Source organism: Anomaloglossus baeobatrachus, chromosome 10 (assembly GCF_048569485.1).
Source record: "Anomaloglossus baeobatrachus isolate aAnoBae1 chromosome 10, aAnoBae1.hap1, whole genome shotgun sequence".
NCBI lineage: Eukaryota > Metazoa > Chordata > Amphibia > Anura > Aromobatidae > Anomaloglossus > Anomaloglossus baeobatrachus.
The window spans coordinates 170,865,601-170,878,874 of record NC_134362.1 but is presented as its reverse complement, the minus strand read 5'-3'; the positions used below and the strand labels follow the sequence as shown (position 1 = coordinate 170,878,874).

The window sequence follows — 13,274 nt, the reverse complement described above, 5'->3', positions numbered from 1 at the left end:
ATAGATAATAGATAGATAATAGATAGATAGATAGATAGATAATAGATAGATAGATGATAGATAGATAGAGGGATAGATAGATAATAGATAGATAGATGGATAGATGGAAAGATAGATAGATAGATAGAGAGATAGAGGGATAGATAGATAATAGATAGATAGATAATAGATAGGTTAATAGATAGATAGAAGGATAGATAGATAGATAAGATAATAGATAGATAGATAGATAAGATAATAGATAGATAGATAGATAGATAGAAGGATAGATAAATAGAAAGATAGATACATCTAGATATGCCCCATCATAAGCCATGGACTTCCATAGCTCCCACCCTAGACGTGTCCCCACCCTGGATGTGCCCCATCCATCCTTCCTACAGTCCCCATCCACCATCCCCACAGTCCCAGTCCCTAATGTACACTTGCTTTGGCAAAACTAATTTGTATTTGGTCCTGCCAATAAAGCTTATTTGATTTGATTTGATTAATAGATAGATAGATAGATAGATAGTCAAACAAAATTTCAGAAACTTTAAAATGTTTATAACAAAGTTTAATTCTCAGCACCAATAAATATCTTACCTGATTTCTCTCCGACTGTCGTCGATACCAGTGAAGAAAAGGATTTCAGCCGTCTGATGGAAACCACTTCAAGAATATGCCAAAAAATACATGTTAAAGGGAATCTGTCAGCTGGTTTGTGCTACATTAGCTGATATAGGGGTAGAGAGCCTGAATCCAATGATGTATCACTTAGTTTACTGGGTGCAGCAGTTCTGACCAGAGTTTTTAGATTTAGCTGAAAGAGCTTCCCCCGCCCACACTACGCTCTGTATATACACTGTCTATAGGCAGTGAGCTGCTAAACAACAGAAGGGGGCGTGTCGGACTACTGTGCATAGCAATGTAGTCCAAAAATAATAAGGTCCTGTTATGAAAACAATTACAGCAAGTAAATAACATCACGGACCTTGATAAGAGAAGCATTGTTGAATTCTCTGTGTTAACCCCTACAGCATGCTGTTTTCAGATTGCATAGCAAAAACCTGCTGATAGATCCCCTTTAAGGAATCATATTATAAGGATTATACTGTAGAATTATAATCACTCGCAACTGATCACCCCTCCAAAAACTAGGACCACTATTATGTTATGAAGAATACCCTTACCTGGCTGTGATATGCTTTACATTAGGGCAGGTCACCATGCAGCGAACAAGATGTGAAATTCCTTCTTCAGATAATACAGTCCTATTAAGCCTGGGAACATAATATGCATTCTGTGTATTGAGTGTAACCATATGATATACTCTATATAGACTGTATTTTTTGGGGGGGGGAGAGGAAGGCGGGAGTTGCACTAAAGGACCCAGCATTATGATTTTAATGGAAGTTGTGTAATTCTCCATTTTTGCCGGTAAATTGTAAATATACACACTTTGAGCAGGATCATAATTGGAGATTTCTGTATATAAAATATGCATCACAAAGAAAAATATCTTTTTATAATAAATGAAACTTACTCTAGTTTCCCAGAAATATGAATGTTAGGAACGAAATCAATCAACTTCTTACAGCCATGATTTCCAAAGGCATTACCAGATAAGCTGAAATGTAAAAAAAAAGTGAGAGCATTTCCTGGAGCGGATTTTGTGTATACGTACATACAGCAAATTTTTCAGGCGGATTCTGCCTGGAATGTATTGGAGACGCAGAGACTCACATGGGTCCCTGCACTGCAATACACACCACCGGCCTATCAGAGGCCAGCAACTGATGTAGGTGTGTAATGGGATCAACAATTCAGACTGCATCATTAATGTAGAAATGGATTTGAATATTGCTTCAGCCCTTGCCCACAAGGGGGCAGTGTCAGACTGTGCAATCACAAACACAGAGATGGGAAATCCCCTCCAGCAGTTTGTGTGTTCTAACCAGGAAGAGAAAGTGCGGGAAAATCATTCAGCCCCGGAGCTTAGCCAGGAGAAAGCTGCGTGTGGTCTCTCTGAACACAGGGCTCTTTTGCCACCGGATTCTTGGAGGAATCACCCTGTGGAAGTGGTTCCTGCCATCCCCGGACTGCAGAGCATCGCGCCCGGAGTGTAAATCCAGGGGCTGTGACAACTTGACTGCAGAGCATCGCACCCTGAGTGCAAGTACAGGGGCCGTGACCTCCCTTCTTCTGCTCGGTGTGCCCCGGGACTAAAAGACTGACTAGAATCCGTTACCAGCGGGAGAAGATCAAAGGAAAAGACCGAGGAGCTGCATCCCTTCAGCGCTGCACCGGGACCCATCATCGTGAGACTCCAGGCCTGCGACGTGGGAGCGGCATCTTCTTCTGGGATAGACTGGTACGTGATTGTAGGGAAAGTTAGGGAAAGTTGCTGCCATTTCTTTGTTGTTTTCTTCCTTTCTTTTTGCTGCGTACCCGGAAAGAGTGTAGATCCGGGGACTCCACTATACACATGTGCGCAGATAGTTCGGTTGATTGTATTATAAATATGTTTCCTAGTAAAGAAATGTTACTACCGGTAAAATCTGAGTATGGGGATTTTGTTGGAATAGAGCATACACACACACCCGCGGCCCTACCACCGGTCGCTTCATGTGGCGTAGTCGGCAGGATGTGTGACCAACAAAATCATCCCCCGGTAGTAACTTATAACCGGACAGCTCCCCCGCCGTCTATTGTCAATCAGGTGAGAAAGTTTGACGGACGGAACTATCCTGTAACTGAATGGACTGAACAGCTTAAGATAGTGGGGGAAATGTATAACACTGATCCTAAGACCTTAGAGGAAATGGCCATGCTAACATTAGAGGGGGAAGCGTGGACGACAGTCAGGCTGGAGACGGTTAGGGGCCAGCGTACGTTGGATGACTTGGTGCGGGTGCTGGAGAACACCTATGGGCCGACCACATATGCGGGAACATTGCGCTATATGTTCTTCCGGCGTACTCAGCTCGAGTCGGAGGACATTCCTCAATATGCCAATGCCCTTCAAGTGCTACTAGAACAAGCCTGTAGAAACGAAGAACAGATAGCTAGTACGGGTGCCCGTGACCTGGTGTTGAGAGATCAGTTCGTGACCGGATTGAGAGACCCGTACCTTAACCGCTCGTTGCAAGATCTACTCCGGATAAATCCGGCCTTTACATTCGCTGAGGTCAAACAAGAAGCTATAGAACGTTCAAGGGGACCTGTCGTGGAGAGACAGACATATACCGCGGCTTGCAGGTCCATATCTGGTATCGGGACTCCGACCAGCAACACGGAAGAACTGAAGCAGATGGTGTCAGAGTTGCAGAAACAGGTGTTATAGCTCACCCTAGACCAACAGGCGGGCCGGCAAGCGAGACAACAACCCAGCCGGCCGATGGGAAGATGCTGGACATGCGGCGATCCCCGCCATAGGGCCAACCGTTGCCCCCAGAACTTTCAAGTTCATCTGCAGTCCGATCGACCAGAACCAGCAAGCCATGTCCCACAACAGCGGCCGCCTTTAAACTAGACGCCCCTGCCAAAGAGGCTCACTCGGCAGGGGACGCCAAAGAGAGGGGTGTAGGAAAACAGAGCCAGCCACGGAACAAACTTGCATCAAATAGCCCCACCCTGGAAGTATTACTGGAAGGGATCGCCGTACAAGGGTTAATGGATACTGGGTCTCAGGTATCTACCATCTCTGAGCAGTTCTACGAAGAGTGTCTAAAGCCGCGGGTTGCCTATGACCCTGATACCGCCATCAAGATCAAAGCAGCCAATAATCTACCCATTCCGGTGACGGGAGTTGCCTGGATGAACACCGAAATCTGTGGCCAAGATCTCGGGAAGAGAGGGATAATCGTGGTCGGGGAAGGCTTTGGATCAGAGACGCCCATGATTATTGGGATGAACATCTTGAAAGACCTGAATCTGGTGTTGTTTACCAAGAAGGGGCCCAAGTACTGGCAAGAAGTGACCGCACATAGGGCCACCCGCCGTGCCTTTTAGCAAGTGGTCCGGACCTGCAACCTCCAGCGAATGACAGAAGAACAACTGCCGCTGGCCATGATCACCGTACCCCGCCATACTAGGATCACCTTACCGGCTGGGAAAGAGACAGTTATCTCACTACCCCTTAGCACCACGAGACAGCTTGAAGGCGTGGAGGTGCTGATTGAGCCGCGCACCCCGAAGGAAGGGAAGCTGAATCCACTAGTCGCTCGAACTCTAGCAGTAGTGAGAAAGGGAAGAATTCCTGTCAGGCTGGGCAACACGGCTAACGTGAGCGTTGACCTAGAAGCCGGGACACAGCTCGCCCGAGTCTACGCTCTAACCGAAGAGGTGAACCCTATGAGCCCCCTCCAGTTTGTACCGTCTACAGAGGGAGATTGGACAGTGACGGTCTCTGCCATGGCCGCTGTCGCGGGTGACACCAACGCGGGGCGAGAACTACGAGAGAAGTGTCAGTTGGACGTATCTCAATACTCCAAACGGGAGGTGTCCCAGGTGGAAGAGCTACTTCAAGAGCATCAGGCGTCCTTTGCCCGGCATGACACCAACTTTGGGTGCACCACCAGTATCAAGCACGAAATCCCCACAGGTGACACTGCTCCTATCCGTGAAAGGTACCGCCAAATACCTCCCCAGCAATACCAAGAAGTGAAAAATCTCCTGAATTCCATGTTACACGCTGGAGTGGTACGAGAAAGCCAGAGCCCCTGGGTTGCACCGGTGGTGTTAGTCAAGAAGAAGGACGGGTCCCTGAGGTTCTGTGTGGACTACCGCCATTTGAATGCTTGCACCATCCGAGACTCATACCCTTTGCCAAGGATCGAAGAATCCCTGACAGCCCTGAAGAAAGCCAAATACTTCTCTTCGTTGGATCTGGCCAGCGGATATTGGCAGGTACCTATGCACGAGAAAGATAGAGAGAAGACTGCTTTCATCCTACCCATGGGCCTGTACGAGTTCGACCGGATGCCCTTTGGTCTGAACAACGCGCCGGGGACTTTCCAGCAGCTGATGGAGCGCTGCTTGGGAGACTTCAACTTCGACTTCACCCTCATCTACCTGGACGACATTGTAGTCTATTCGGCCACATTTGAAGAACACCTGCAGCAGCTGGGCCGTGTGTTCAGTAGGTTGAGAGAACATGGCCTGAAGTTGAAACCCAGCAAGTGCCGTCTTCTGCAGCCCGAGATCAATTACCTGGGCCACCGGATCTCAGCCGAAGGTGTCCAGCCATCTTCAGAGAAGATAGCCGCCGTACGGGATTGGCCGCAGCCCATGAACGTCAAAGAGGTCAGGGCTTTCCTGGGGTTGGCCGGCTACTACCGCCGGTTCGTCAAAAACTTCGCCCGGCTTGCTGCACCCTTGCATGACCTGCTTCGAGGGACCACCAACAGCCCCAGAGGACGACCCATCAGCTGGGGACCCAGCCAGGAACAGTCCTTCCAAGCCCTAAAGGGTGCCTTAACGTCTCCCCCCATCCTGGCATATGCGGACTACAACCTGCCCTTCCAACTACACACCGATGCCAGTCTACAGGGTCTAGGGGCAGTACTTTCACAGGTCCAAGAAGGGAAGGAACGGGTCATAGCCTATGCCAGTCGGTCCCTACATGAGGGCGAGAAGAACCCCACCAATTATAGCTCGTTCCGGCTGGAGCTGTTGGCCCTAACGTGGGCTATGGCGGAGAAATTTGCAGGATACCTCACGGGGGCTGAAGTACTAGTCCTGACCGATAACAACCCGTTGGCCCACTTAGAAAATGCGAAGCTCGGAGTCATGGAGCAGCGTTGGATGGCTCGGCTCTCCAAGTTCAATTACAAGATCAAATATAGGGCTGGAGCTGATAATCAAAATGCGGACAGCCTGTCTAGAGTGTCATACCCCTTACTCAACCGAGACCGGGATGAAGAATTAGAAGGGGACGAGACGCCTGACTTTGCAAAGCTCGCCCAACAGATGATGGATTACCGCCAGTTCGTTGTGGGCGATGCTGGAACTCCAGTGGGGGTCGCCTTACCACCCCAGGAGTGGTGCAGACTCCAGGACCAGAACCCTGAATGGGCTCTACTCAAACAATGGGTGAAGCGGCAGCAGAAGCCTCCCGCCGATATACGGGCACGACTGTCTACCGGGACCTTGACCCTGCTCAGTCAGTGGGACCGGCTGATTCTGAGAGAAGGAGTGCTATACCGGAAGGTTCTCCTGTCGCACATGCTGGAGGAATTCACACAAGTTGTGGTGCCTGATCAATTGGCCCGTGAGATGGTGGCCCAAGCCCACAAAAGGAATGGACACTTCGGAATAGACAAGACCTTTCGGTGGATTCAACAGTCCATCTATTGTCCGGGGCTCCGCAAGCTGGTTGAAGACGTCTGCCAGACCTGTCGCACCTGTGAACTACACAAGTCCCCTGAGCAGCGTGCACCTGTCCAGACAATTAAAACATCCAGGCCCCTTGAGCTGTTGATGGTGGACTATCTGCTGATTGGGACGGCGAGCAGTGGCTATCAGTACTGCCTAGTCATGGTGGATCACTTCACAAAATTCGCTGTCGCTGTTGCTACCAAAGACCAGACGGCTGAATCGGCTGCGCGGGCCATCTGTCGACAGTTCATCCACGTCTATGGGTGTCCGGAGAGGTTGCACTCCGACCAGGGGGCTTGTTTCGAAGGCCGAGTCATCGAAGAGCTGCATCGGATGTATGGGATCCAGAAGTCGAGGACCACTCCTTACCACCCACAAGGGAACGGTGCATGTGAACGCTTTAACCGGACTCTACTCCAGCTGATCCGCACCTTGGCCGATGATAAGAAAGACCAATGGCCCCAATTCCTTCCCGATCTAGTATGGGCCTACAACAAACAGGTCCACTCCGTGACTGGTTACACCCCACACACCCTTCTCTTTGGCCGCCCCGGAAAAGGGGTCCATGACCTGAACCTATTCCGCCCTGGAGAGGATGTCTGCCATAACTACCCCTCCTGGCTAAATGCTCACCGACAGAAGATGGAGACTGTACACTGGCTGGTGAGCCAACAAATCCGGGGCCAGATACATGCTGACCCACTCCCTGTGCAAGAGCAACCCTTGAAGTTGGGACAGCTAGTCCTGCTCCGTATCAAGAAGCCACAAGGGAAACTTTGAGCCAAGTGGGAGACTGAAGTCTACCGGGTAATCGAACGCCCCTACCCCAACGGGCATGTATACCGAGTGCAGGGTGAAGACAGTCGCAACATTCGCACTGTGCACCGAAATATGTTGCGTCCCTGCCGATCCCAGCCTGACTCCCCTACCACAGTACCCAGAGGGGGTGACGCTGCCAACACGACTGACGTCACGGACGCTTCCCAGCATAGTGATCACGTCGACTCTGAGACCGGTGACCCACCTACACAACCCAGTTCTTCCCCCGGAGTGCTGACTGAAGTGGGGCGTAAAGACAGTGACGGAGAGGGGAACAACCGACCCTTGAGACGCACTGACCGCACCACTGCTGGGATCCCGCCCGGGAGGTCTTAAAGGGACCAGTATGTATGGCCCACTTCTCAACCAACCCCTGTGACATCTGCAGTCATTGCTGCCTGGGAACCGACGGTAGTTGACAGGGACTGCCAACCTTTAAGTGGGGGGGTATGTAATGGGATCAACAATTCAGACTGCATCATTAATGTAGAAATGGATTTGAATATTGCTTCAGCCCTTGCCCACAAGGGGGCAGTGTCAGACTGTGCAATCACAAACACAGAGATGGGAAATCCCCTCCAGCAGTTTGTGTGTTCTAACCAGGAAGAGAAAGTGCGGGAAAATCATTCAGCCCCGGAGCTTAGCCAGGAGAGAGCTGCGTGTGGTCTCTCTGAACACAGGGCTCTTTTGCCACCGGATTCTTGGAGGAATCACCCTGTGGAAGTGGTTCCTGCCATCCCCGGACTGCAGAGCATCGCGCCCGGAGTGCAAATCCAGGGGCTGTGACAACTTGACTGCAGAGCATCGCACCCTGAGTGCAAGTACAGGGGCCGTGACCTCCCTTCTTCTGCTCGGTGTGCCCCGGGACTAAAAGACTGACTAGAATCCGTTACCAGCGGGAGAAGATCAAAGGAAAAGACCGAGGAGCTGCATCCCTTCAGCGCTGCACCGGGACCCATCATCGTGAGACTCCAGGCCTGCGACGTGGGAGCGGCATCTTCTTCTGGGATAGACTGGTACGTGATTGTAGGGAAAGTTAGGGAAAGTTGCTGCCATTTCTTTGTTGTTTTCTTCCTTTCTTTTTGCTGCGTACCCGGAAAGAGTGTAGATCCGGGGACTCCACTATACACATGTGCGCAGATAGTTCGGTTGATTGTATTATAAATATGTTTCCTAGTAAAGAAATGTTACAACCGGTAAAATCTGAGTATGGGGATTTTGTTGGAATAGAGCATACACACACACCCGCGGCCCTACCACCGGTCGCTTCAGGTGTGCCATTCATAGGGGGTATGTGGCAGTGACATCATGTGCTGCCCATCACTTACACACTGAAGAAATTTGCCTGCTATTGCACCAGTTACTAAAAAGAAGATCGCATGTCATGAAACCCGGGAAAGGTACGAATAATCGTTTATTTTGAATTTGTTGAAGAACAGCAGAACAGGGCCATTATTACTGGAAGGGACCAAGAATATAGACCATTATACAAGGATGGGGACATTATACCATGAAAAGGGAAACATTATACCAAGAAAGGGGCCAAGATGGAGAACATTATATCATGATAGGGGACAGTGTATCAGGAAAATATATTATATCAGGAAGGGGCCCAGGATTGAGGACATTATTCCAGGATGGGGGACATTATATCAGGAACAAGAGACATTATACCAGGAAGGGACCCAGGATAGAGTACATTATACCAGGAAAGGAGACATTATACCAGGAAGGGGCCAAGGATAGAGGGCATTGTAGCAGGAAAGGGAGACATTATACCAGAAAGGGGCAGAGGATAGAGGACATTATTCCAGGATGGGGGACATTATATTAGGAACAAGAGACATTATACCAGGAAGGGACCCAGGATAGAGTACATTATACCAGGAAAGGAGACATTATACCAGGAAGGGGCCAAGGATAGAGGGCATTGTAGCAGGAAAGGGAGACATTATACCAGAAAGGGGCAGAGGATAGAGGACATTATACCAGGAAAGGAAAACATTATACCAGGAAGGGCACATGATACAGTCATATGAAAAAGTTTGGGCACCCCTATTAATGTTAACCTTTTTTCTTTATAACAAATTGGGTTTTTGCAACAGCTATTTCAGTTTCATATATCTAATAACTGATGGACTGAGTAATATTTCTGGATTGAAATGAGGTTTATTGTACTAACAAAAAATGTGCAATCCGCATTTAAACAAAATTTGACCGGTGCAAAAGTATGGGCACCCTTATCAATTTCTTGATTTGAACACTCCTAACTACTTTTTACTGACTTACTGAAGCACTAGATTGGTTTTGTAACCTCATTGAGCTTTGAACTTCATAGGCAGGTGTATCCAATCATGAGAAAAGGTATTAAAGGTGGCCACTTGCAAGTTGTTCTCCTATTTGAATCTCCTATGAAGAGTGGCATCATGGGCTCCTCAAAACAACTCTCAAATTATCTGAAAACTAACATTATTCAACATAGTTGTTCAGGGGAAGGATACAAAAATTTGTCTCAGAGATTTAAACTGTCAGTTTCCACTGTGAGGAACATAGTAAGGAAATGGAAGAACACAGGTACAGTTCTTGTTAAGCCCAACAGTGGCAGGCTAAGAAAAATATCAGAAAGGCAGAGAAGAAGAATGGTGAGAACAGTCAAGGATAATCCACAGACCACCTCCAAAGACCTGCAGCATCATCTTGCTGCAGATGGTGTCAATGTGCATCGGTCAACAATACAGCGTACGTTGCACAAGGAGAAGCTGTATGGGAGAGTGATGCGAAAGAAGCCGTTTCTGCAAGCACGCCACAAACAGTCGCCTGAGGTATGCAAAAGCACATTTGAACAAGCCAGTTACATTTTGGAAGAAGATCCTGTGGACTGATGAAACAAAGATTGAGTTGTTTGGTCATACAAAAAGGCATTATGCATGGAGGCAAACAAACACGGCATTCCAAGAAAAGCACTTGGTACCCACAGTAAAATTTGGTGGAGGTTCCATCATGCTTTGGGGCTGTGTGGCCAATGCCGACACCGGGAATCTTGTTAAAGTTGAGGGTCGCATGGATTCAACTTAGTATCAGCAGATTCTTGACAATAATGTGCAAGAATCAGTGACGAAGTTGAAGTTACGCAGGGGATGGATATTTCAACAAGACAATGATCCAAAACACCGCTCCAAATCTACTCAGGCATTCATGCAGAGGAACAATTACAATGTTCTGGAATTGCCATCCCAGTCCCCAGACCTGAATATCATTGAACATCTGTGGGATGATGTGAAGCGGCTGTCCATGCTCGGCGACCAGCAAACTTAACTGAACTGGAATTGTTTTGTAAACAGGAATGGTCAAAAATACCTTCATCCAGGATCCAGGAACTCATTAAAAGCTACAGTAAGTGACTAGAGGCTGTGATTTTTCCAAAAGGAGGATCTACAAAATATTAATGTCACTTTTATGTTAAGGTGCCCATACTTTTGCACCGGTCAAATTTTGTTTAAATGCGGATTGCACATTTTCTGTTAGTACAATAAACCTCATTTCAATCCAGAAATATTACTCAGTCCATCAGTTATTAGATATATGAAACTGAAATAGCTGCTACAAAAACCCAAATAGTTATAAAGAAAAAAGGTTAACATTAATAGGGGTGCCCAAACTTTTTCATATGACTGTAGAGGACATTATATCACGAAAGGGAGACATTATACTGGGAAGGGGCCCAGGAAAGAGGACATTATACCAGGAAAGGGAGACATTATACCGGGAAAGGACCCATGCTAGAGAACATTATAGAGGAAAAGGAGACATTACACCAGCAAGGGGTGCATGATAGAGGACATTATACCAGGAAAAGGGAGACATTTTACCAGGAAGGGGGCCAGGATAGATGACATTATGCCAGGAAAGGGAGACATTATACCAGGAAGGGGTCCAGGATAGAGGACATTAGACCAGGAAAGAGAGACATTATACCAGAAAATACCCAGGATAGATAACATTATACCAGGAAAGGGAGACATTATACCAGGAAGAGGCCAAGGTTATAGGATATTATACTAGGAAAGGGAGACATTATAACAGGAAGGGGCCCAGGATAGAGGACATTGTACCAGGAAAGGGAGACATTATACCAGGAAGGGGCCAAGGATAGAGGACATTTTACCAAAGGGAGACATTATACCAGGAAGGGGCTCATGATAGAGGACATTATACCAGGAAATGGAGACATTATACCAGGAAGGGACACATGTTAGAGAACATTTTACAGTAAAGGGAGACATTACACCAGGAAGGGGTGCATGATAGAGGACATTATACCAAGAAAAGGAGACATTACACCAGGAAGGGGCACAGGATGGAGTCATTACACCAGGATGGGGAACATTATATCCAGATATGGGATATTAAACCAGGAAAGGTAGACATTATAATTGAATCCTTTTGTCATGATCCACCCCCTTGAGCCCTGCACTACGTTTTGCCAGAGTATAAGATCATGTAAATCTTAATAGGAAAAAATAGTGCCTCATATGGGATTCATCATGCCCAAAATAGTTTTTTTTCCTAGGAAATAAAAGTTTGTCTGCAGTAAATATGCACACTCTGCTCCCACAAGAAGATATTATCCATCATGGGATTTTACAGCATTATCAAAAGCACAGTAAAAAACTAAAACAGTTAAACAGATGTATTTAATTATTTTTTTAAGATGGCAACTTGATGAGCCTCATATGCGAAAATGGTATTATTTCCATACTTTACGTCAGTAAATCGGGGGCCTGTGAGTATCTCAGCCAGCTGAGGGATATCTTCAGAGGTCAGGTTGCAGTTTTCAAGGCTGGAGAGTATAAATAAGCAAAAAAAAAAGTCAAAATAGAAGATAAAACAAAGCAGTCTTAAATATGTCACGTATATAACGGTGGAGCTTATATATGCATGCGTCTACCTAGGGGTTTTAATAACTAAAGGACATACTTTAAGTAGTAAATGACCAGTGTCTATCCCTGTATTAGAGGGTATGTGAAAACTGTATTTCTAAAAAATATTCTTGACTTTGGGGTCCAGTAGGCGGTCCTTATCAGTGATTGACAGCTATCTGTGTAGTCATGCTTATATAGGGAAGGCTGCCCAAAAAAAAAAGACAAAATGAACTACTATTGCTATGTCTTTATTTACTTACTATAGGTTATATGTTAATTTTGTGTTATTTTTTTACACACACATATATATTGCACATATACCAACTTATGATCAGGCTCATTTTTTTATTTTTTTTTCTGTCTTATTTGTACAAATAGGGCCGTGGTACTTCTATCTGAGATAGGAACGTCATCTATATAGCTGCGCATGGATAGGTGGCTGCTTTTGGGTTTTGTCCTTCTCTGCCATTATTCCTTCTCTTTCCGCCTTCGGACCAAACGAACAATCAACAGGAAGTGAGAGCAGCCACTGAGCTCACTTCCTGTTAACTCGTTTGGTCCGAAGGTGGGGAGAAGGAAGCTGGTGCTGATTGGACGCGGAGCTCATGTGATGTCACAACCCCATATGAACCTCGGCGCGGTGATCCCGGACAGAAGGGATAGAAGGACGCCAGTACAGGAGGCAATTATAGGCTTTGGATGTGGAATCAGAAGTGGTTGTCTTAGTAGTGGACAACCCCTTTAAATTACCTTTTCTCCAATACATTCACAGAGTTCTTGTATCTCACCTCAGTTTTTTCACTTTGATATCCTTATTTTCTTCTCTTGCTTTTTTGACCTTTGGAGAGCTGAAATAAGACATAATATAATATTATATCTCATCCGCTTAAAGGGTAACTATAGCGTCAAGTGACTTTTCAGAAGTAATAACACTACAGCTGGTGATTATATGCTCCTACACATTGCACGTATACAAACTGATATTCTAATTCTTTTTTTTTTTTGGGGGGGGATGTGTTTTTTTACAGTAATGCAAAAAAGGGTGAGGCCTCCGATTCTTTGAGCTGGACACTACATTTATATATCTTACCATTGCTGGGTCTCCATGATGGACCCTGGTCCTGCTCAGCCCTTATTTACATTCACCTCATTATACATATGTTAAGGTTTTCA

The 13,274-nt window shown here is 46.7% G+C and overlaps 1 protein-coding gene across 1 annotated transcript in view; it reads right to left on the bottom strand.

The window, feature by feature from the left end:
- NLRC5 (NLR family CARD domain containing 5) overlaps window positions 1-13,274 on the bottom strand; it is a 149,850-nt gene that overhangs the window by 116,540 nt on the left and 20,036 nt on the right. The window contains exons 9-13 of the mRNA XM_075326907.1: window positions 12,890-12,949; window positions 11,939-12,019; window positions 1,526-1,609; window positions 1,173-1,262; window positions 586-651 (exon numbers count right to left, since the gene is read on the bottom strand). Coding sequence (XP_075183022.1) covers window positions 586-651; window positions 1,173-1,262; window positions 1,526-1,609; window positions 11,939-12,019; window positions 12,890-12,949 — 381 coding nt within the window. The remainder of the gene's footprint in view (window positions 1-585; window positions 652-1,172; window positions 1,263-1,525; window positions 1,610-11,938; window positions 12,020-12,889; window positions 12,950-13,274) is intronic.